Source organism: Oncorhynchus gorbuscha, linkage group LG26 (genome assembly GCF_021184085.1).
Source record: "Oncorhynchus gorbuscha isolate QuinsamMale2020 ecotype Even-year linkage group LG26, OgorEven_v1.0, whole genome shotgun sequence".
Lineage (NCBI taxonomy): Eukaryota > Metazoa > Chordata > Actinopteri > Salmoniformes > Salmonidae > Oncorhynchus > Oncorhynchus gorbuscha.
The window spans coordinates 12,972,771-12,998,398 of NC_060198.1; the positions used below are offsets into that span (position 1 = coordinate 12,972,771).

The 25,628-nt window shown below is 45.9% G+C and overlaps 1 protein-coding gene across 1 annotated transcript in view; it reads right to left on the reverse strand.

Annotated features, from left to right (window-relative positions):
• Nucleotides 1-25,628, reverse strand: part of LOC124016542 ((E3-independent) E2 ubiquitin-conjugating enzyme UBE2O-like) — a 50,915-nt gene that overhangs the window by 12,375 nt on the left and 12,912 nt on the right. Inside the window, 15 exon segments of the mRNA XM_046332129.1 lie at nt 84-966; nt 1,291-1,380; nt 1,610-1,741; nt 2,015-2,127; nt 6,705-6,859; nt 12,797-13,112; nt 13,115-13,153; nt 13,466-13,571; nt 15,195-15,345; nt 17,305-17,414; nt 17,603-17,746; nt 18,316-18,379; nt 18,476-18,573; nt 20,151-20,261; nt 20,619-20,678. Coding sequence (XP_046188085.1) covers nt 84-966; nt 1,291-1,380; nt 1,610-1,741; nt 2,015-2,127; nt 6,705-6,859; nt 12,797-13,112; nt 13,115-13,153; nt 13,466-13,571; nt 15,195-15,345; nt 17,305-17,414; nt 17,603-17,746; nt 18,316-18,379; nt 18,476-18,573; nt 20,151-20,261; nt 20,619-20,678 — 2,572 coding nt within the window.

Here is a 25,628-nt window from a genome sequence, read left to right on the forward strand (position 1 = left end):
TCTCCCTGTACTACTAGTTTAGTGGATGTCTCAGTAACAAAGACAAACAATGACAAGCTAAAAGCGCAGTATTGCGTCCTCACCTGGTGACCACTCCAGCACAGAGAACACCTCTCCCTTGGCACTGGTGAAGGTGACTCCGGGCTTCCCACCACTCTGTTGGCACAGAACAGGCGTATCGCTGGGCCACTCTGGCGCCACGCCTGGAGTCTTCGCCGCCGCTGCCTCCTCCTGGGGCCTTTCTTCGCCCCCTCTTTCCCCTCCCTCCGTGCTCCCACCTCCTCCTGCCCCACCCTCCACCACTGCCTCCATCCGCTCCTCCTCCACAATGGCCACATTGTCCAGGGTCTTCCTCAGGTTCTCCTGGAGCTTCTTGATGTCATCCAGGAAGCGCTTCTCCTTGGTGGGTTTCTCTGGCGTGATGGCAGTGGCGGCGTTGGCGTTAGTCCCGTTGGCGGCGGGCGCAGCACTGGACGTGGGCGAGGTAGGCGAGCCACCGGTCCATAGCTGCTCTACCGTCATGTTCTTCAGGCTCTCCAGGATCTTCAGGGCCTCCTTGAGCTCACGGAAGCCCCGCGGCGTGCTCTCTTTCCCGGGGAGCTTCTCCGCTGCATCACCCCCTCCTGCTCCAAGGGTGGTTCCTCCAGCACCGGTGCCTGGGCTGACTATAGCCCCAGCTCCCTCCAGGTCCTCTGAGGAGTTAGGTGGCTTGGTGGGTGTAGTGGCCCCTGCTATGCCGCCCTCCTTTGGGGGGATGATGAAGGGGCTGGAGCCGGTGGGGGTGGCGGCCGGGGTGGTGGTGTCGTCGTTGGCAGGGTGCTGGTCGTCCTCGTTGGTGGTCAGGCCGTTGTCAGTCTCCCAGCTGTCGCTCTCGTCCTCCCACTCCTCCGTGGACAGGCCACTGCTGCTCTCCTCCACAGAGTCATAGTCAGTCTCCTCGATCTCAGACTCCACGTTGTATAGGTGCTAGATTGAGGGGGGGGGGGTTAGAGAAAAACAAAATCACCGCTTTTTGTGTCAATATCAAAATGTCATTATAGAATAACATTTTTAAAAAGGGCAGCATGCAAGTCACCCAGCAGCATGCTATCTGCAACACACAATCAGATTGAAAAGATAATTAGCATGAACACATATTTAGCATGAACAGAAATCTGAGCAAGGTACAGCAGTAGCACACGTCATTGACATAGTGAACAGAAAGAACCAACAGAAACCAACAGCCACCGATCAGCGACCACTACAACTACCGCATGTGAGGGACAGAAAGACTACAATTACCATGAGTACCTGTGGTAGGACGATGGTAATGGAGTTGTCGGCCCACACCACCTCCACCTTGCTGCTCACGTCCACTCTGAAGACCTGGCCTACTGACGTCTGGACAAGTTTTTAAAAAAGATGAAAAAACGGTATGTGAAAATACTCTTTCTACACGATAGTATACTGGATGATATTTCCTTTCAGAGCACGCTTTTAGCAACTATGGTGATATCTGTAACCAGGCCAAAGCATCTGTACAACATGGACCGGCAAAGAACACTCCAAGCACCACAGGGAAAGTACTAACATGTCAACAACCAAAATGAAAGACATTTTTTGAACTTACATTGTTCTCGCACTCCGTATTCCGCCCGTTCTCAGAGTTCCCTATCCTGATGACGATATCAGTGGTACGGAAGTGGAAGTCTGGGTGGTCGGCGATGTCGTACACACTAACATCCTCCTCTTCTCCTGTGACCTAAACAAACAAACAAAACCACCATCCATTACTGACACCATGCAGCTCAAATGACACTAGAAGCCACCCTGTATAGTGCACTGTTTTTGAGCAGAGCAATAGGACCATGGGGCTATTGCTTTGGTCCAAAGTAGCACACGATATGTGGCACACGATACGATTTGCCCAAATTCAACTTCTATAGAGCTATTAATGGAATGTATAAAACTTTTTTTTTAAAGGTTGTGGTTCCCCCGGCGACACAAGCCGACCCATAATGCCCAGCAGACTGACCTCCACGTCGTCGCTGGAGGCGTTGAGTTTGATCCACTTCACAGCACACGTCCTGCCTTTGTGGTCGCCCGACTGGATGACCCCGTACACGCCCGGGTCCGTAGGAGCTTGGGCTGTGTAGACAGACAGACAGACAGACAGACAGACAGACAGACAGACAGACAGACAGACAGACAGACAGACAGACAGACAGACAGACAGACAGACAGACAGACAGACAGACAGACAGACAGACAGACAGACAGACAGACAGACAGACAGACAGACAGACAGACAGACAGACAGACAGACAGACAGACAGACAGACAGACAGACAGACAGACAGACAGACAGACAGACAGACAGACAGACAGACAGACAGACAGACAGACAGACAGACAGACAGACAGACAGACAGACAGACAGACAGACAGACAGACAGACAGACAGACAGACAGACAGACAGACAGACAGACAGACAGACAGACAGACAGACAGACAGACAGACAGACAGACAGACAGACAGACAGACAGACAGACAGACAGACAGACAGACAGACAGACAGACAGACAGACAGACAGACAGACAGACAGACAGACAGACAGACAGACAGACAGACAGACAGACAGACAGACAGACAGACAGACAGACAGACAGACAGACAGACAGACAGACAGACAGACAGACAGACAGACAGACAGACAGACAGACAGACAGACAGACAGACAGACAGACAGACAGACAGACAGACAGACAGACAGACAGACAGACAGACAGACAGACAGACAGACAGACAGACAGACAGACAGACAGACAGACAGACAGACAGACAGACAGACAGACAGACAGACAGACAGACAGACAGAGACAGAGCTGAAGTTAACTTTTGTGCCTCAGGTCAGAGAGTATCACCAAGGACACCAAGTAAGAAAGCCAACCTGATAAATAGCTCCCTTGTTGCATAGCTACAATAGTAATTTACAACATTAGCAAAGTCTAGTGTATTTCTGGTCAATTTGAAGTTATTTTAAATGGACCAAAAAAAAGTGTTTTTCTTTCAAAAACAATTTCTAAGTGACCCCAAACTTTTGAATGGTAGTGTACATTTTTTGCTAAACCGCTTATAAAAGCTGATAGTAGTAGAAAACCAGGTTGAGAAATGTTACCAAAAAAATGTAAAACTGAAATATCACATTTGCGTAAGTATTCGTAAGTACCCCTTCTGAAAAAACCTACACTCGATCCCTCCGATGTTAACAACTACAGACCAGTATCCCTTCTTTCTTTTCTCTCCAAAACTCTTGAACGTGCAGTCCTTGGTCAGCTCTCCCGCTATCTCTCTCAGAATGACCTTCTTGATCCAAATCAGTCAGGTTTCAAGACTAGTCATTCAACTGAGACTGCTCCTCTCTGTATCACGGAGGCGCTCCGCACCGCTAAAGCTAACTCTCTCTCCTCTGCTCTCATCCTTCTAGACCTATCGGCTGCCTTCGATACTGTGAACCATCAGATCCTCCTCTCCACCCTCTCAGAGTTGGGCATCTCCGGCGCGGCCCACGCTTGGATTATGTCCTACCTGACAGGTCGCTCCTACCAGGTGGCATGGCGAGAATCTGTCTCCTCACCACGCGCTCTCACCACTGGTGTCCCCCCAGGGCTCTGTTCTAGGCCCTCTCCTATTCTCGCTATACACCAAGTCACTTGGCTCTGTCATAACCTCACATGGTCTCTCCTATCATTGCTATGCAGACATTTACATTTTACATTTAAGTCATTTAGCAGACGCTCTTATCCAGAGCGACTTACAAATTGGTGCATTCACCTTATGACATCCAGTGGAACAACCACTTTACAATAGTGCATCTAAATATTTTAAGGGGGGGGGGGGTGAGAAGGATTACTTTATCCTATCCTAGGTGTTCCTTAAAGAGGTGGGGTTTCAGGTGTCTCCGGAAGGTGGTGATTGACTCCGCTGTCCTGGCGTCGTGAGGGAGTTTGTTCCACCATTGGGGAGCCAGAGCAGCGAACAGTTTTGACTGAGCTGAGCGGGAACTGTACTTCCTCAGTGGTAGGGAGGCGAGCAGGCCAGAGGTGGATGAACGCAGTGCCCTTATTTGGGTGTAGGGCCTGATCAGAGCCTGGAGGTACTGAGGTGCCGTTCCCCTCACAGCTCCGTAGGCAAGCACCATGGTCTTGTAGCGGATGCGAGCTTCAACTGGAAGCCAGTGGAGAGAGCGGAGGAGCGGGGTGACGTGAGAGAACTTGGGAAGGTGTAACACTAGACGGGCTGCGGCGTTCTGGATGAGTTGTAGGGGTTTAATGGCACAGGCAGGGAGCCCAGCCAACAGCGAGTTGCAGTAATCCAGACGGGAGATGACAAGTGCCTGGATTAGGACCTGCGCCGCTTCCTGTGTGAGGCAGGGTCGTACTCTGCGGATGTTGTAGAGCATGAACCTACAGGAACGGGCCACCGCCTTGATGTTAGTTGAGAACGACAGGGTGTGGTCCAGGATCACGCCAAGGTTCTTAGCGCTCTGGGAGGAGGACACAATGGAGTTGTCAACCGTGATGGCGAGATCATGGAACGGGCAGTCCTTCCCCGGGAGGAAGAGCAGCTCCGTCTTGCCGAAGTTCAGCTTGAGGTGGTGATCCGTCATCCACACTGATATGTCTGCCAGACATGCAGAGATGCGATTCGCCACCTGGTCATCAGAAGGGGGAAAGACGACACACAATTAATCTTCTCCTTTCCCCCTTCTGATGACCAGGTGGCGAATCGCATCTCTGCATGTCTGGCAGACATATCAGTGTGGATGACGGATCACCACCTCAAGCTGAACTTCGGCAAGACGGAGCTGCTCTTCCTCCCGGGGAAGGACTGCCCGTTCCATGATCTCGCCATCACGGTTGACAACTCCATTGTGTCCTCCTCCCAGAGCGCTAAGAACCTTGGCGTGATCCTGGACCACACCCTGTCGTTCTCAACTAACATCAAGGCGGTGGCCCGTTCCTGTAGGTTCATGCTCTACAACATCCGCAGAGTATGACCCTGCCTCACACAGGAAGCGGCGCAGGTCCTAATCCAGGCACTTGTCATCTCCCGTCTGGATTACTGCAACTCGCTGTTGGCTGGGCTCCCTGCCTGTGCCATTAAACCCCTACAACTCATCCAGAACGCCGCAGCCCGTCTAGTGTTACACCTTCCCAAGTTCTCTCACGTCACCCCGCTCCTCCGCTCTCTCCACTGGCTTCCAGTTGAAGCTCGCATCCGCTACAAGACCATGGTGCTTGCCTACGGAGCTGTGAGGGGAACGGCACCTCAGTACCTCCAGGCTCTGATCAGGCCCTACACCCAAATAAGGGCACTGCGTTCATCCACCTCTGGCCTGCTCGCCTCCCTACCACTGAGGAAGTACAGTTCCCGCTCAGCCCAGTCAAAACTGTTCGCTGCTCTGGCTCCCCAATGGTGGAACAAACTCCCTCACGACGCCAGGACAGCGGAGTCAATCACCACCTTCCGGAGACACCTGAAACCCCACCTCTTTAAGGAATACTTAGGATAGGATAGAGTAATCCTTCTCACCCCCCTTAAAATATTTAGATGCACTATTGTAAAGTGGCTGTTCCACTGGATGTCATAAGGTGAATGCACCAATTTGTAAGTCGCTCTGGATAAGAGCGTCTGCTAAATGACTTAAATGTAATGTAAATGTATTCAGACCCTTTAAAAACAGTACTTTGTTGAAGCACCTTCGGCAGTGACTAAAGCTTAAGTCTTTTTGGGTATGACGCAACAAGTACATTGAGGCTTTTCCCGAAGCCACTCCTGCGTCGTCTTGGAGTCTTAGAGTCATTATCCTGTTGGAAGGTGAACCTTCACGCCGGTCTGAGGAACTGAGTGCTCTGGAGCAGGTTTTCATCAAGGATCTCTGTACTTTGCTCCTTTTATCTTTGCCTCGATCCTGACCAGTCTATGTGCCTGGCGCTAAAAAACATCCTCACAACATGATGCTGCCACCACACTTCACTGTAGGGATGGTGCCAGGTTCCCTCCAGATGTGACGCTGGGCATTCAGGCCAACCAGAGAATCTTGTTTCTCATGGTCAGAGTCTTTAGGTGCCTTTTGGCAAACTCCAAAAGAACAGAATGAAGTACAAAGAGATCCTTGATGAAAACCTGCACTAGAGCGCTCAGTACCTCAGACTGGGGTGAAGGTTCTCCTTCTAACAGGACAACGCAGGACAGGCTTCAGGACAAGGATGAATGTCCTTAAGTGGCCCAGCCAGAGCCTGAAAATAGCTGTGCAGCAACACTCCCCATCCAACCTGACAGAGCTTGAGAGGATCTGCAGAGAAGAAATGGGTGAAACTCCCCAAATACAGGTGTGCCAAGCTTGTAGCATCATGCCCAAGAAGAATCGAGGCTGTAATCGCTGCCAAAGGTGCTTCAACAAAGTACTGAGTAAAGGGTCTGAATAGTTATGGAAACGTGATATTTCAGTTGAATGTTTTATACATTTGCAAAAATGTCTAAAAACCTATTCTTGCTTTGCCATTATTGGGTAGTGTGTGTGGATTGATAAGGGGGGAAACTATTTAATCAAATTTAGAATAAGGCTGTAACGTAACAAAATGTCGAAAAAGTTGGATTAATTTCCAAATGCACTGTACAAGGCCTTAAGGCGAGTGTGAAGTGAGCTAGCTACTTACGTCGTTTGTCGACAACAAAGTCTCCGGGGCAAAACTCATGGTTGTCGAGGTGCTGGATGGGGATGAGGTCATTGGAGCGGATGAGGGTCTCCATACGGCCGTCCTTCCAGAGGACGTCGGCCGAGGTCTTGGTGGACACCACTTCTACTGCCACCCTGACGGTAATAAACAGGGAGATGGCAGATATTAGAACCAGTGACTAAGTAACTAATACTGGAATTTGTGTCTTCACCGACAAGGCTCAACTCTTTCAGCAAGAAGTTCTGGTTAAGAGTGGAAAATGCCTACATGTTAAAGAATGGAGCGTTAAACTGACTCAGCCATATGCACAGCAGCAGAGCGAATCAAAGATATCGCAGGGTGGGGGGGAGCCTGATCTCCTCTGCCACGGTTTCCCTCCATCCATAATATAAACTTAGCAAAAAAAAAGAAAACGTCCTCTCACTGTCAACTGCGTTTATTTTCAGCAAACTTAACATGTGTAAACTTCTGACTTAAACTGTATTTAAAACTTAGCCAAATACTGACAATTCCTGACATTTAATCCTAGTAAAAATTCCCTGTTTTAGGTCAATTAAGATCACCACTTTATTTGAAGAATATGAAATGTCAGAATAATAGTAGAGAGTGATTAATTTCAGCTTTTATTTCTTTAAACACATTCCCAGTGGGTCAGACGTTTACATGCACTTAATTAGTATTTGGTAGCATTGCCTTTAAATAGGGTGAAATAGCTCCTGACAGAGCTGGTGTAACTGAGTCAGGTTTGTAGGCCTCCTTGCTCGCACACGCTTTTAGTTCTGCCCACAACCTTTCTTTGGGATTGAGGTCAGGGCTTTGTGATGGCCACTCCAAAACCTTTACTTTGTTGTCCTTAAGCCATTTTGCCACAACTTTGCTTGCAAGTATGCTTGGGGTCATTGTCCATTTGGAAGACCCAAATATTCCTTCCTCATGAAGACATTATCTGAAGTGCACCAGCCCCTCCTGCAGCAAACCAAACATAAAGATGGTCATTATGGCCAAACAGTTCTATTTTTGCTTCATCAGACCAGAGGACATTTCTCCAAAAACTACAATCGTTCCCCAATGTGCAGTTGCAAATCGTAGTCAGACTTTTTTTTTTATTGCGGTTTTAGATCAGTGGCTTCTTCCTTGCTCAACAGCCTTTCAGGTTGTTGATATAACACTAATTTTTCTGTGGCTATAGATACGTTTGTACCCGTTTCCTCCAGCATCTTCACAAGGTCCTTTGCCATTGTTCTGGGATTGATTTGCACTTTTTGCACCAAAGTACATTCATCTCTAGGAGACAGAACGCGTCTCCTTCCTGAGCGGTATGACAGCTGCTTGGACCCATGGTGTTTATACTTGCGTACTATTATTTGTACAGATTAACATGGTACCTGGTACATGGTAAACAATTGTTGGAAAAATTACTTGTCACGCACACAGTAGATGTCCTAACCGAATTGCAAAAACTATTGTTTCTTAACAAGAAATTTGAATGACTCCAACCTAAGTGTATATAAAACTTTCGAGTGCAACTGTATTTCTATGATCATAACAAGATTCAACAACTGAGACAAACTGAACAAGTTCCACAGACGTGTGACTAACGGGGGGGTTCAAAATCAAAAGTAACAGTATCTGGTGTAGCCACCAGCTGCATTAAGTACTGCAGTGCATCTCCTCCTCATGGACTGCACCAGATTTGCCAGTTCTTGCTGTGAGATGTTAGTCCACTCTTCCACCAAGGCATCTGCAAGTTCCCGGACATTTCTGGGGGGAATGGGCATAGTCCTCACCCTCCGATCCAACAGGTCGGGGTGGCAGGGTAGCCCAGCGGTTAGAGTATTGGACTAGTAACCGAAAGGTTGCAAGTTCAAATCCCCGAGCTGACAAGGTACAAATCTGTCGTTCTGCCCCTGAACAAGAATTTGTTCTTAACTGACTTGCCGAGTTAAATAAAAAGGTCAAATAAATAAAAAAAGGTCCCAGACCTGATCAATGGGATTGAGATCCGGGCTCTTCGCTGGCCATGGCAGAACACTGACATTCCTGTCTTGCAGGAAATCACGCACAGAACGAGCAGCATGGCTGGTGGCATTGTCATGTCAGGATGAGCCTGCAGGAAGGGTACCACATCAGGGAGGAGGATGTCTTCCCTGTAACGCACAGCGTTGAGATTGTTGTCATTGCAGGCAATCTCAGTCCGATGATGCTGTGACACATGGCCCCAGACCTCGGTGTAACGCTCTTTCCTTTGAAAATAAACACGAATCCGACCATCACCCCTGGTGAGACAAAACTGCGGCTCATCAGTGAAGAGCACTTTTTGCCAGTCCTGTCTGGTCCAGCGACAGTGGGTTTGTGCCCACCTGCCTTACAACAGGCCTCAGTCCAGCAAGCCCTCAGTCCAGCCTCTCACAGCCTAGTGCGGACAGTCATCAGCACTGATGGAGGGATTGTGCATTCCTGGTGTAACTCGGGCAGTACCTGTACCTGTCCTGCAGGTGTGATGTTCGGCTGTACCGATCCTGTGCAGGTGTTGTTACATGTGGTCTGCCACTGAGGACGATCAGTTGTCCACCCAGTCTCCCTGTAGTGCCGTCTTAGGCGTCTCACAGTACGGACATTACAATTTATTGCCCTGGCACATCTGCAGTCCTCATGCCTCCTTGCAGCATGCCTAAGGCACATCCACACAGATGAGCAGGGACCCAGGGCATGTTTCTTTTGGAGATTTTCAGAGTCAGTAGAAAGGCATCTTTAGTGTCCTAAGTTCATAACTGTGACCTTAATTGCCTACCATCTGTAAGCTGTTCATGACTGTTCCACAGGTGCATGTTCATTGTTTATGGTTGATCGAACAAGCATGGGAAACCGTGTTTAAACTAGAGGTCGACCGATTATGATTTTTCAACGCCGATACCGATTATGGGAGGACCCCAAAAAAAGCTGATAGATTAATCAGCCATTTTTAAAAATTAGTTTTATGTGTAATAATGACAATTACAACAATACTGAATGAACACTTATTTTAACTTAATATAATACATCAATAAAATCAATCTAGCCTCAAATAAATAATGAAACATGTTCAATTTGGTTTAAGTAATGCAAAAACAAAGTGTTGGAGAAGAAAGTAAAAGTGCAATATGTGCTCTGTAAGGAAGCTAATGTTTCAGTTCCTTGCTCAGAACATGAGAACATATGAAAGCTGGTGGTTCCTTTTAACATGAGTCTTCAATATTCCCAGGTAAAAAGTTTTAGGTTGTGGTTATTATAGGAATTATAGGACTATTTCCCTTCATTAACCTTTGACGATTAGATGTTCTTATAGGCACTTTAGTATTGCCAGTGTAACAGTATAGCTTTCCGTCCCTCTCCTCGCTCCTCCCTGGGCTCGAACCAGCAACACAACGACAACAGCCACCATCGAAGCAGCGTTACCCATGCAGAGAAAGGGGAACAACTACTGGAAGGCTCAGAGCAAGTGACGTTTGAAACGCTATTAGCGAGTGCTAACTAGCTAGACATTTCACTTCGGTTACACCAGCCTCATCTCGGGAGTTGATAGGCTTGAAGTCATAAACAGCGCAATGCGTTGATGCACAACGAAGAGCTGCTGGCAAAACGCACGAAAGTGCTGTTTGAATGAATGTTTACGCGCCTGCTTCTGCCTACCACCGCTCAGCCAGATACTTAGATACTTGTATGCTCAGTCAGATTATATGCAACGCAGGACAATGTCTAGTAATATCAACCACCATGTGTAGTTAACTAGTGATTATGATTGATTGTTTTTTTATAAGATAAGTTTAATGCTAACTAGCAACTTACTGCATTCGCGTAACAGGCAGTCTCCTTTTGGAGTGCAACGAGAGAGAGGCAGGTCGTTATTGTGTTGGACAAGTTAACTATAAGGTTGCAAGATTGGATCCCCCAAGCTGACAAGGTGAAAATCTGTTGTTCTGCCCCTGAACAAGGCAGTTAACCGCCGCCCAAGAATACAGATTTCCAATTGTTATGAAAACTTGAAAAATCGGCCCTAATTAAATCGCCTATTCCGAATAGTCGGTCGACCTCTAGTTTAAACCCTTTACAATGAAAATCTGTGAAGCTATTTGGATTTGTTCGAACCATCTTTGAAAGACAGGGTCCTGAAAAAGGGACGTTTATTTTTTATTTTTTTGCTGAGTTTACATGTCATGTTGTGTCTTTTCTTTAAATCAAATCTCTCCTCTACCTCAATTCAATCCCCCACTAGAATTCAGCCACTTTCCCTCTGCTCTGCCTCTTAACTTCAGTCACTACCTCTCCCTTGCCCGTTTTATTCCCCCCATCAATCTTCCTCTCGCTCGCTCTCCCTCCCGCAACTCAATCTCAGCTTTTTTTCTCCCCCTTGATCTCCCTGGCTCTTTGACCCTCTGTCTCCCTCTCCATCACCCTTTCCCCCTCTCTCTCTCTCTCTCTGTCTCTTTCAATCAGAGGACCTGGATGTTATCTGGGCACACCTAAGCACATGCTACATGATTTACCAGCAGCCAGCTATATTTAACCACCAGATCTGATCTACAAGGCAGTTTAAAAGGAGGGAAAATCACAGGCTTAGGCAGCATCTGAAATAGCATCATATTGCCTGTATAATGCACTACTTTTAACCAAGGATCTGGTCAAAATTAGTACACTATATAAGGAAGGGGGTGCCATTAATATAAGGAAGGGGGTGCCATTAATATAAGGAAGGGGGTGCCATTTCAGATTTGCAGCCTTGGAATCTCTGCCGTGTTCGAATGGCGCCTGGTAGAATTTAAAGTACTCGAATTCTGCAATGTCTTGAGAAAAGGTTACATTGACCCAAACTTCAACCTATTTGGAAACGTCCAACTAATGGTGCAGAGCTAGGTCTAATTGTGGGTACCGGTGTGATTTTTATAACAGAGGAACTTAACTATTGGGTTTTTAGTCGTCAAAGGACCACAGGGAGAGCAAGCGCGGTTGAGAGCATATTCATTTTCACGTCGCAACAATAATTAGGTTGATGCTAGTATAACTTTTGGATTGTTATTTGTACTAGATTCAAATTGGTACTAGGAAAAGTACTGGATTGGCACTAGATTAGTACTATATTAGATTATGGAGTGGTACTAGTACTGGATTGGTGGTAGACTGGTTCAAGATTTGAAGACAAGGCCAGGTCACACAGTCACTGGCAGCATCCACACAGCCTAATAACAACCAGGGTCATTAGTGGACATCTGCTCCGGGAAATCAGCCTGACATCGATCCCCGTAGGTAGTAACAAGCCATCAGAAAGTCCGTAAGGAAGAGAGGACATTTTCTGGGAGACAAGATGTTGGATCGATGAACACTGGTCTTGTTCGGCTGGGTGTAAGGGTGTAAGTGTAGGCTGGGTGTAGGGTGTAAGTTGATCGGCTCTGTGTGTAAGCGTCCCAAATGGAAGTGGCACCCTATTCCCTACACAGGGCTCTATTTTTGACAAAAGTAGTGTACTACATAGGGAGTAGGGTGCCATTTAGGCCAGAGACAGAGGCTGTACCCGAAGACAGAGGATAATGATGTGATTGTGTATCATCTGTACAGGGTTGGGCGGCATCAGAAGCTGGGAGAGGCACAATGTGCCCTTGAGCAAGGCACATCACCCTCATTTTCTCCAGGGGCGCCGTACTACTATGGCTGACCATGTAAAACAACACTTTTCACTGCACCTATCCGGTGAATGTGGCAAAAAAATAAAAGTGACACTGGGTTCAAGGACGCTGAATTCTTGCCAGAAAGCTATTGATCATCCTTTACACGTGCCAAGGAGAAAAGGAGATGGCCAGGGAGGGACCATCTCCTGAATGGAGAGAGAAAAAGGGAGGGAGGGTGCAAGAGAGGGAGGAATTGCAGAAGTTCAGAAAGGGAGGGCGTGAGGGAGGGATAGAAAGCAGAGGACTAAAGTGTGGCCTAGGCTCTGACTTAGCATGCTACATTTGTAGCCATTTATATACAATTGTAGTCTGCTACATTTAGTCACATAGCATTACATGAATACAAACGGATTTGATTGATAACTGGCTCACCTGTCGCCGGGCTTGAACTCGCGGGAGAACTTGGTCCTCTTCTTCTTGTGCTTCCTCTTCAGGTTGCGGATGGACAGAGGGATGCTCTTCTTCCTGTTCAGGCCCCCCAGACCGCCGCTCTGTGACGACGCCGTGCTGCTCGCCGACGACGTCAGCGACAAGGTGTCGTCAGTGTCCTCCGCCCCCGCCTCATCGTCTGCGTCCTGCTCCGCGGGCTCGGGCCATGGGTCAGAGCAGGGAGGAGCGCACAGGGTCAAGGGCTGGAGGGCGTGGTTGGGGCCGTTGTTAGGGTGGTGAGGGCGGGGGAGGGGTTGTGGTCAGTGGAGTCTGGGTGGGTGTTGTCAGGCTTGAGGTCACCTGGGTGTGAGGGGGGAGAGGACACGGGTGATGGTTGTTGAGTTGGTTTTACATGTATAATTGATTAGTGGTATAAGCAGTGACTTGGAACTGAGCAAAGCATAAAGAATAGATTTTAATTGTGGGGCGACCTACCCTGCACAATGTGTGCAGTTATCAGATGGCCAGTTATCAGGTGTTGACTGTATGGAGCTAAAATTATTCTACAATTGGAGTCTGTGCTAGTCATCTGTTTAAGTGAGGATATCTGCCAAAAAATGACAAGGCAACATTTCTGATGACCAACAGACATAAATCAAAATCAGCGTGTACCGTAAAAGCTGTCCGTCTTGTCGGTGGAGTGCTGGTTTGCTCCTTGTGTCTCTGCATTCTCACTGGTCTTCTTCCCTAACGACTCCTTCTTGAACATCCTTTTCAACTGCAGGAAGGACATTGTCATAGGACACTGAGATAATACGAACCATGGCAAACACACAGTTGTTAGTGCATGCAACGAGGGAAGAAAGTTGGATACATGGAGTATCTCTGCAAAGAGAGGCAACATCGTTACCAATTGTTTCACACAAAATGGGGACATGCACGCACAACACCAGTCAAGAGTTTGAACACCTACTCATTCAAGGGTGTTTATTTTTACAATTTCCTACATTCTAGAATAGTGAAGACCTCAAAACTGAAATAACACATGTAATCATGTAGTAACCATTTTTTTTAAAGTGTTCAAATCAAAATATATTTTACATTTGAGATTCTTCACTTCCCTTTGCTTTGATGACAGCTTTGCACACTCAAAACCAGATTCACCTGGAATGCTTTTCCAACAGTCTTGAAGGAGTTCCCACATATGCTGAGCACTTGTTGGCTGCTTTTCCTTCACTCTGCGGTCCAACTCATCCCAAACCATCTCAATTGGGATGAGGTCAGGTGAGCCGATACAGCACTCCATCACTCTCATTCTTGGTAAAATACCTCTTACATAGCCTGGAAGTGTGTTTGGTCATTGGCCTGTTAAAAAAACAAATGGTCCCACTAAGCGCAAACCAGATGGGATGGCATACCACTGCAGAATACCATGGTATCCATGCTGGTTAAGTGTGCCTTGAATTCTAAATAAAATCACAGACAGTGTCAACAGCAAAGCAAATCACCCCCACACCACCTAATCCATGCTTCACGGTGGGAACCACACATGCAGAGATCCTCCGTTCACCTACTCTGCGTCTCACAAAGACATAGCAGTTGGAACCAAAAATCTCAAATTTGGACAGACCAAAAGGACAGATTTTCACCGATCTAATGTCCATTGCTTGTGTTTCTTGGTCCAAGCAAATCTCTTATTGGTGTCCTTTAGTAGTGGTTTCTTTTCAGTAATTCGACCATGAAGGTCTTATTCACAGTCTCCTCTGAACAGTTGATGTTGAGATGTGTCCGTTACTTGAACTGAAGTATTTATTTGGGCTGCAATCTGAGGTGCAGTTAACTAATGAACTTATCCTCTGGTTCTTCCTTTCTTGTGGCGGTCCTCATGAGAGCCAGTTTCATCATAGCGCTTGATGGTTTTTGCGACTGCACTTGAACCTTTCAAAGTTCTTGAAATGTTCCAGATTGACTTACTTTCATGTCTTAAAGTAATGGACTGTCGTTTCAACCTTGGTATTTTACCAAATAGGGCTATCTTCTGTATACCACCCCTACCTTGCCACAAAACAACTGATTGGCTCAAGGCACACCTGTTAATTGAAATGCATTCCAGGTGACTACCTCATGAAGCTGTTTGGGAGAATGCCAAGAGTGTGCAACGCTGTCAAGGCAAATGGTGGCAACTTTGAAGAATCTCAAATATATTTTAATTTGTTTAACATGTTTTTGGTTACAACATGATTCCATGTGTTATTTCATAGTTTTGATGTCGTCACTATTATTCTACAATGTAGAAAATAGTTAAAATAAAGAAAAACACATGAATTAGGTGTCTGGACTTTTGACTGGTACTGTATATATATAGAAACATTTCCTCTCCCTTTCCTCCTCACTCACACACCTTCCTGGCTACGGGGTCCTCTGGGAGTCCGGGGGCCCCGTCGGGCCACTCACAGGTGATGTGTGTGGTGTCTCCCTTGGCTGGGAACACGTACAGGGCTCTCTCCCCCAGCTGCCTCTGGGTGTGGTCGTAGAAGCCCAGACGCTTCACTCTGGATCAGAACACACGTATGGGGTGGGGTTATTAGAAGGGTCATTGAAGCAAAAGAATGGGTGTGTGCTAGGGATGAGCAGCTCTCCATCTAGATACATGTGCTACATGATACACATTCATTACTCCTATTAGCCCATACAAATGCATTGAATAACAGATTCACTACACGGAACAAAATAAAGTGTCTGTCCTATAGCAGAGATAAGAAATATGAGGAAACATGTATTTGTTTTTACATGCATTTAACCCCTTATTTTTGGCACCTAACAGTCTAAGTCCTGTCCAAGCCGTAAAGGTGACAACTTGTATTTGGCCTTACTGCTATTAGCCCATATTAACACATGTTTGGCACTGACAGTTTCCATATACACTACCGTTCAAAGATCTGGGGTCACTTAGAAATGTCCTTTCATTTTAAAAGGCTAATTGATCATTAGAAAACCGTTTGGCATTTATGTTAAAACAGCTGAAAACTGTTCTAATTAAAAAGCAATAAAATTGGCCTTCTTTAGACAAGTTGAGTATCTGGAACATCAGCATTTGTGGGTACGATTATAATTGCAAAAGGATTTTCTAACGCTCAATTAGTCTTTAAAAATTATAAAAACTTGGATTAGCTAACACAACGTGCCATTGGAAAACACAGAAGTGATGGTTACTGATAATGGGCCTCTGTACGCCTATGTAGATATCCCATTAAAAAATAGAATCTGCCGTTTCCAGCTACAATAGTCATTTATAACATTAGCAATGTCTACACTGTATTTCTGATCAACTTGAAGTTATTTTAAATGGACAAAATTTTTAAAGTGTTTTAATTTGAAAAAACAAGGACATTTCTAAGTGACCCCAAACTTTTGAACGGTTGTGTATACTTCCATCCATTTTTTCAACTCGTATTGGGGAACATTTAGACAGACCTGTGGACGTCGTAGAGCAAAACAATCGACATGTACGTGTTCATGAGAATTTCACCTTTTCACAGAGGCCTCGTATTTATGTGGTTGCCCAAACTGATCAGACGCTATAGACAGAAGTTGGCAGATGGGCTGAACCGACTTCAGACGAGGCCCAAGTTGCTTGTGGGGGTCGTAGAGCAAATAATTTGGACGCTTCAGATGACATTGTGAGAAGACCAATTTTCGGATGTCTCCGGTTGACAAACACCACTCTAGCGCTGTCAACTTTCACCGTGGATGAGGGAGTAGTGGTTTGAAACGCATCCAATGCAGATCTCAACCTTAAAAACGGACAGATTTTTAAAATGGGGGTATTTTTATTAAGCTAAACAGATTTCCGCGGGGCGTGGACAGCGACCTTCGGGGGTCAATATAGCACATCTTTGAATATCAGCCCATCTCAAAAGCCAATGGTTGTGACCGTTTGGAACCTCACTGAGAAAAGCTGCTCTTTCTCCAGCTCAGACCATATAGGCTTACAGTGTAGCTCGCAGAAAACGAACACGGTCCTTGTTATGAAATTAAAACTTCACCCTGTTCATGTAAACATCCAATTAAGACACGCATGCAAGTGTGAGGTGTGATTGTGAGGTGTGTATATAATGTGAGTCAACCAGAAATAGACTGCTCATACTCTGTATATCTATAAAATGGAAAACTGCAGCCTCTGTGCTCCCAAGTGTGGATGGATGGTAGAACGAATCTACGAATACAGGACTCTAGAGCGCGATCATTTTACTCGCATATGCGGCGAAATATTTGCTGTGCTACCTGGAATTCTGAAGTACCAGCGCACCTAGAAAAATTAAAGATTCTAGCTTTAATATCTCAAATATTTGTCATTACGCTACTAAAGTTCTTTGTGTGCGCCTACATTTGTCAACTTAGGCACACACACACACACACACACACACACACACACACACACACGCTCTTGTAAAAAAAAGGATCAGTGTAGAGAATTGAAATGAACAGACAAACGGGGTGCAGTTCAGTACCTGCAGAGGTTCTCCTGGGAGATGGTAGACGGAGGGGGGTAGACGCTGTCCGTGCCCTTGGGGGAGTAACTCTTGGTGATCCACGTCACCTTCAGCTCCGCCACCTGGACCTATGGGAGGGGGGGGGGGGACACACATGAAAACACAGATGAGCAATTAGAGCAGTGACATCACACGTACTTCAGCAGCTAAGCCTATTATTAGGTGGTAAGGTATGTGGGTCGGTAAAAAACAGGAAAAACTCAGGGCCCAAGTTACTGCCTGTGAGTAATGTAAAATGCGCAAATTGCCATCATACCTCTTCGACCACCACCCTGAACTTGCTCTTCTTGCGGAGCACGGGCTTGACCCCGGAGAGCCACTGGACATTGGAGAAGACTTTGGCCGGCCCGATCAGCACCTGGCCTGGGTAGAAACCATAGGTCTCGTCGAAGAAAAGACCCTACCAAACAGGGAGGAGATGCATCTCACTAACACACAGAGGCAGTTTCCCTTAACCAGTCCATTGAGAATCTAAAAAAGCTCTAAGATATCCTGCTGCTCATTGGTCGTTTCAACAAGTGATAAGAGAACATAGCTAGTACTTAACAAGGTTGTGTGTGTTTTTTTAATTAGAAAAAGTTGACTACGTAGACACGGTTGTATTGTTTCTGAAATAACAGCCAGTGTTACAGGAGTAACACCTAGGTATTCCCAGTCAACGCCCAACAGTTTTTGATTAATATTGGACGCACGCCACCTGCTATCTTAAACAAGATTAGGGTCGATTCCTTTTAAACTCAATTTTCAAAAATCGGTTTTCTAAACTGACCTCGGCTCAAATGGAATTGACCCGCAGCCCTGTTACAAAGTATTACACCACTACCTATGGTCAATAAGGAGGAATAGGCTGTTCAATTAATTTGCTTCCACCTAGCCAGCCTTATCAGATCAGTAAAGTGCAGTGGACGAGGGCAGACGGCTACGTTTTCACACAACATCAAAAAACGCAGCTCGTGGCATTTCACCTACCGAGTCACTGACGTGCGGACAGACGTCGTACAGCTTGGCTCCGTCCTCCACATTCATGGAACACCTGCGGTGGTAGAGAGAAGTTGAGGCGAAGCATGAAGCAGACAGATGTAAATGAAACCGTTTTGAATTGACACTCAGACTAGGACAGATTTTGTACCTGGCTCCATTGGAAAGCTTGAGAATGATGTGGTTGGTCAGGTCGTACACCTTCCCCAGCCAGAAGTCGTAGGCTATGTAGTCCCCATACATGAAGGACTAGCAGGGGACACGCATAAAACAAATGATTGAAACAGAGACATTGATGTGGTAAGCATTCAGTACCAGTCAAACGTTCAGACACACTCGTTCCCAGGTTTCTTTATTTGTACTATTTTCTACAATGTAGAATAATAGTGAAGACATCAGAACTCTGAAATAGCACATATGGAATCATGTAGTAACCAAAATATATTTTATATTTGAAATTCTTCAAAGTAGCCATCTGATGCTGCACGCCACTCTCCTTGGTCAAATAGCCCTTACACAGCCTGGAGGTGTGTTTATGGTCATTGTCCTGTTGAAAAACAAATAGTCCCTCTCAGCGCAAACCAGATGGGATGGAGTATCGTTGCAGAATGCTGTTGTAGCAATGCTGATTAAGTGTGACTTGATTTCTAAATAAAATCAGGCAGTGTCACCAGCAAAGCACCCCCACACCTCCATTCTTCAGTGGGAACCACACATGCAGAGATCATCCGTTCACCGACTCTGCGTCTCACAAAGACATGGCGGTTAAAACCATAAATCTCACATTTGCACTCATCAGACCAAAGAACAGATTTCCACCAGGTCTAATGTCTATTGCTCGTGTTTCTTGGCCCAATAACGTCTCTTATTATTGGTGTTCTTTAGTAGTGGTTTCTTTGCAGCAATTCGACCATTCAAAGTCTCCTCTGAACACTTGATGTTGTGATGTGTCTGTTACTTGAACTCTGAAGCATTTATTTGGGCTGCAATTTCTGATGCTGGTAACTCTAATGAACTTGTCCTCTGCAGCAGAGGTAACACTGGGTCTTCCTTTCCTCTGGCGGTCCTCTTGAGAGCCAGTTTCATCATAACGCTTGATGGTTTTTGTGACCGCATTGACTGACCTTCATTTCATAAAGTAATGATGGACTGTTGTTTCTCTTTGCTTACTTGACCTGTTCTTGCCATAATTTGAACTTGGTCTTTAACCAAATAAGACCATCTTCTGTATACCACCCATACCTTGTCACAACAACTGATTGGCTCAAATGCTTTAAGGAGGAAAGAAATTCCACAAATGTACTTTTAACAAGGCACACACCTGTTAAATTAAATGCATTCTAGGTTCCCCTTATCTCATGAAGCTGGTTGAGAGAATGCCAAGAGTGTGCAAAGCTGTCATCAAGGCAAAGGGTGGCTACTTTGAAGAATCTCAAACATAAAATATATTTTGATTTGTTTAACACTTTTTTGGTTACTGCATGATTGTGTCATTTCAGTTTTGATGTCATTATTCTACAATGTAGAAAAACCCTGGGATGAGTAGGTGTCCAAACTTGACTCGTACTATGCATCTCTTTGCTAAAGAATAAAGGAGTAAATTATGGACCACCTTACAGGCATAGGCTACCACAGGAGATACTCGAAAAGGACATGACAATTGAATAGCCTAATTAAATGAGTATTTATAAGCAAATGGTTCATTAAAATAGAAATCCTAACAAGAACAAATGAATTTGATAAATCACATGGAAATGCTTCAATCTCGCAACTTCTCTGTGGACATAGGGTGCTCAAGAGAACATTATGGCATCTGTTATTCTTACCCAGATGTGATGTAGGTCTTTACTGTTGACCGGGTAAAGGACACAGTTGGTCCCCACTAGTTTTACAGCACACTCGATGTCGATGTTGGTCACGATGCCACACTGGTTGTCCTGGAAACCACAACCGCAAACAAGACAAGGGTTACCATATCACCATCGCCCTACGCTCTATCCAAAGACAACGCACCAACTTGTGTCGGTGCGTTCTCAATAATACCACCTAGGGACAGGTGTTGGATATTAGCTTAAGATACACCTAGGCTAAAATATTTACTCAATATATCAGTGTGCTTGCATCAGTCCGGATCTTAAAGATGGTAGGTAAGCGCTTTCTGATAAAGGCATGTTATCATATTCTACATCAAACACCGCAGCCTGGACAGTCGTCCTGTGTTGGTACACTAGTCATGTAGGGTGTCATCAGCTAAAACAGTGTAGTGATACGACAGGAGAGGGAGCTCGGCTTACGTTAGAATTCATCCGCCGCACAATGTCTCGGATAACGATGGATCGATCTATAAGTTTCAGCTGCAACAGAGGGTGGAGAAAAGAGATGAGAACATCATAGAATACATAGAATACATAGACAAGACCGACAACTCAAGTGGTCTAATTTCAGTGGTCATTTTAGCATCTTGGTGGCAGCTGGGATGCCACTGGGTGCCGGTTACCATCCCAATCATCTCATCTGAACACAGTCTTTGACTGCTTCCTGACAACAATAGTGATATGGCATGCAGTGAGGTAGCCTGTGCCAAGTACTAGTAAACCTTTTCCAAACCACAATAAGCAGTGTCTGTAGGGCGCTGCACATAATCCCACCCCCATACCAAAAAATACATACACCTTAGATGACAGAACACGACTGTCTTCAGAAAGTATTCAGACCCCTCGACTTTTTCCACATTTGTTACGTTAAAGCCTTATTACATACATAAGTATTCAGACCCTTTACTCAGGTATTTTGTTGAAGCACCTTTGGCAGTGATTACTGCCTCAAATCCTCTTAGGTATGATGCTACAAGCTTGACCCCTGTATTTGAAGAGTTTCTCCCATTCTTCTCTGCAGATCCTCTCAAGTGCAGGTTGGATGGGGAGCGTCGCTGCACAGCTATTTTCAGGTGTCTCCAGAGATGTTTGATCGGGTTCACGTCCGGCCTCTGGCTGGGCCACTCAAGAACATTCAGAGACTTGTCCCGAAGCCACTCCTGCATTGTCTTGGCTATGCACTTAGGGTCGTTGTCCTGTTAGAAGGTGAACCTCTCACCCCTTTGCTCTGTTCATCTTTCCCTCAATCCTGACTAGTCTCCCGGTCCCTGCCATTGATGCTGCCAAGTTTCTTCCAGACGTGACGCTTGGCATTCAGGCCAAAGAATTCAATCTTGGTTTCATCAGACCAGAGAATCTTGTTTCACATGGTCTGAGAGTCATTAGGCAACTTTTGGCAAACTCTTTGCAGGCTGTCATGTGCCTTTTACTGAGGAGTGGCTTCCATCTGGCCACTCTACCATAAAGGCCTGATTGGTGGAGTGCTGTAGAGATGGGATAACCTTCCAGAAGGACAACCATCTCCAAAGTGGAACTCTGGAGTTCTGTCAGAGTGACCATCAGGTTCTTGGTCAGCTCCCTGTCTCAGGGCTCTACGGATAATTCCTTCAACCCCATGGCTTGGTTTTTGCTGTGACGTGCACCGTCAACTGTGGGACCTTATATAAATAGATGTGTGCCTTTCCAAATCAAGTTATAGGAACATCAAGGATTTAAAAAGGATGCACCTGAGCTCAACTGAGTCTCATAGCAAAGGGTCTGAATACTTATGTAATGTAACAAAATTGTGAAAGTCATGTCACCGTGTATGTAAACTCAGCAAAAAAAGAAACGTCCTCTTACTGTCAACTGCATTTATTTTCAGCAAACTTAATGTGGAAATATTTGTATGAACATAAGATTCAACAACTGAGACAAACTGAACAAGTTCCACAGACATGGAATATGTCCTTGAACAAAGGAAGGGGGGGGTTCAAAATCAAAAGTAACAAGGAGGACACCTTACTGTCCCCAGTCCAACAGGCCGTGCTGCTGCTCCAGTTTCAACTGTTCTACCTGTGGCTATGGAATCTGTTCACCGGACGTGCTAGCTGTCCCAGACCCATTATTTGACCATTGGCCATGTTCTGTTATAATCTCCACCCGGCACAGCCAGAAGAGGACTGGCCACCCCTCATAGCCTGGTTCCTCTAGGTTACTTCCTAGATTTTTCCTAGCCAACGTGCTTCAACACCTACATTGCTTGCGCTTTGGGGTTTTAGGCTGGGTTTCTGTACAGCACTATGAGATATCAGCTGATGTACGAAGGGCTATATACATACATTTGATTAGATTTTTTATTTGAACAGTCAGTATCTGGTGTGGCCACCAGCTGCATTAAGTACTGCAGTGAATCTCCTCCTCATGGACTGCACAAGATTTGCCAGTTCTTGCTGTGAGATGTTACCCCACTCTTCCACCAAGGAACCTGCAAGTTCCTGGACATTTCTGGGGGGGGACGGCCCTAGCCCTCACCCTCCGATCCAACAGGTCCCAGATGTGCTCAATGGGATTGAGATCAGGGCTCTTCGCTGGCCATGGCAGAACACTGACATTCCTGTCTTGCAGGAAATCATGCACAGAACGAGGAGTGTGGCTGGTGGCATTGTCATGCTGGAGGGTCATGTCAGGATGAGCCTGTAGGAAGGGTATCACGAGGGAGGTAACGCACAGCATTGAGATTGCCTGCAATGACAACAAGCTCAGTCCGATGATGCTGTGACACACAGCCCCAGACCATGACGGACCCTCCACCTCCAAATCGATCCCGCTCCAGAGTACAGGCCTCTGTGTAACGCTCATTCCTTCGACGATAAACGCAAATCCGACCATCATCCCTGGTGAGACAAAACCGCGGCTCGTCAGTGAAGAGCACTTTTTGCCAGTCCTGTCCGGTCAAGCTACAGTGGGTTTGTGCCCATAAGGGACTTTGTTGCCAGTGATGTCTGGTGAGGACCTGCCTTACAACAGGCCTACAAGCCCTCAGTCCAGCCTCTCTCAGACTATTGCAGACAGTCTGAGCACTGATGGAGGGATTGTGCGTTCCTGGTGTAACTCGGGCAGTTGTTGCCATCCTGTACATGTCCCGCAGGTGTGATGTTCGAATGCACCGATCCTGTGCAGGTGTTGTTATACTTGTCCTCGCAGTAACAGACCACAATCAGCCGTCTGTCCTGTCTCCCTGTAGTGCCGTCTAAGGAGTCTCACAGTACGGACATTGCAATTTATTGCCCTGGCCATATCTGCAGTCCTCATGCCTCCTTGCAGCATGCCTAAGGCACATTCACACAGATGAGCAGGGACCCTGGGCATCTTTCTTCTGGTGTTTTTCAGAGTCAGTATAAATGCCTCTTTAGTGTCCTAAGTTTTCATAACTGTGACCTTAATTGCCTCAATTATCCTACGTAAGCTGTTAGTGTCTTAATGACCGCTCCACAGATGCATGTCCATTAATTGTTTATGGTTCATTGAACAAGCATGGGAAAGTGTTTAAACCCTTTACAATGAAGATCTGTTAAGTTATTTGGATTTTTACAAATTATCTTTGAAAAACCGGGTACTGAAAAGGGGATTTTTTTTGTGCTTAGTTTAGTACACGGTATGATAGTCAACTTTGACCGCAACTTCACCCTGCCTGGACTCACTCATCCGAATGACACACAAGGTCGTACAGAGACAATGCACTGAGTTTATTCAGGGATCTCTGGGGAAGCGGGGATAAGAGCATCCGAGTAGAAGATCAACATTTGCATGTCAGAGGGTTCAGTTCAGTCTCACTCTCAGCGCACACACACAGAACTGGGAAAATACTGCTGGAATGATGCCCTTGATGCCTTTGTTAATCTACAAAACATCACAGTGAATAAAATACCAAAATGAAACGCCCAAATAGCACCACTGATGCAGGAAAGTGGCAGTTTAAGAGATGCACTACTAATTATAAATGATCTATATAGCCTGGCAGCCCCAGGTACTGCAATAGCCTAATAATAGGTTGGTGGGTAGATAAAGGGATAGACCGATGGATGAATGAAGGAATTGGTAGAGGGAAATTACTAAAAGAAATCAGAATTTACTGGGTGGAAGTAATCAACGAGTGAATGGAGAAAGGAGGATAAATAGGGTTGGGACTGACTGGGTAAGGCTGTAGCTGGGTCTTGTCTAGATGAGATCCATTTTTTTTAAATTTGACCAAATATATATTTAAGCATTTTCGCTAACCTAATCCTCCTAACCTGCTGCGTAAGTTCCCCGAAAAGTCAGTTGACAAAGGCTGCATCTCTTCTAGACAAAACCCAATAGTTCAGGGGATGACTGGGAATCCCTGTGCCTCCAAGCACCATTCTCCTGTTTAACACACTTGGTGAGATAAAATGTTCAGAATGTTCAGAATGTTGAATGTTCAGAATGTTCAGAATGTTCAGAATTGCAATGAATAGAGCGGACAGACTCCTTGAAAAGACCATCGTTCGTATCGGTTCTACTCCATACATTTCTAAAACAGACAATAACTTTAAAAACAGATTCTCAATAAGATAAAAATAACTCAAAATAGCCTTTACAGTCTGTATTCCTCACAGTTTCAGCTATAATTTAGGCGTATCTATAATCATCCACCACGTTGATGCGGTAGACGAACAGGCCTGGGGAATGGGAATTATATACAGGAGAACAAACAGACCACGCAACAGACCCACTCGAGAGTCAAATCAGCATTGTTGCGGTCTATTCCATTTTCCACGTGATGACATGTACTGTTCTCAAAATGTGGGGAGACAGACAGAGCGCTCTTCAAAAGCAAGAGGCATTCAGTAAGCCAGGGATAGGCTAGCGGTGGGGTGGCAATATGCTCCATAATACTAAATCAGTGTAATGTGGCTAACACTAGTAGCGTCAAGCTGCTCCTTCTAATGGGTGGCAGCTGCCAGCCGGATGCCATCACCTACAATAGAATTCTGGAGGAGAGAGGAGGGAGGCAGGACGGACGAGAGATGATTAGGAGGAGGAAGAGAGGAGAGAAAATTAGGAGGGAGGACGTGTGGTTATGAAATGGAAGGGTACGAGTGTGTGTTAGCCAAAATGGGACTTCACGGAGAATGTTTTAAAGCAATTACTCTTGTATTCCTGTATCTCTTGTACACACACAAACACCACAATCTGATTGGGCTAGGCCAGCTGCAGCTATCGCCATGTTTTCAGGCTCTGCTGTCTGGACTATAACCTTACTCCTGTAAATTGTAGGGCGAGGAGGAGGCGGGCAAGATAGGATAGACACTCCATTTATACACAACTCCGTCTTAGCAGTCACACCAGTCCCAGTGTAGAGGCTGGACACACTCATGCATGCACACTTACACAAACACAGATAGGCCTACACTGAAGCATGCGCAC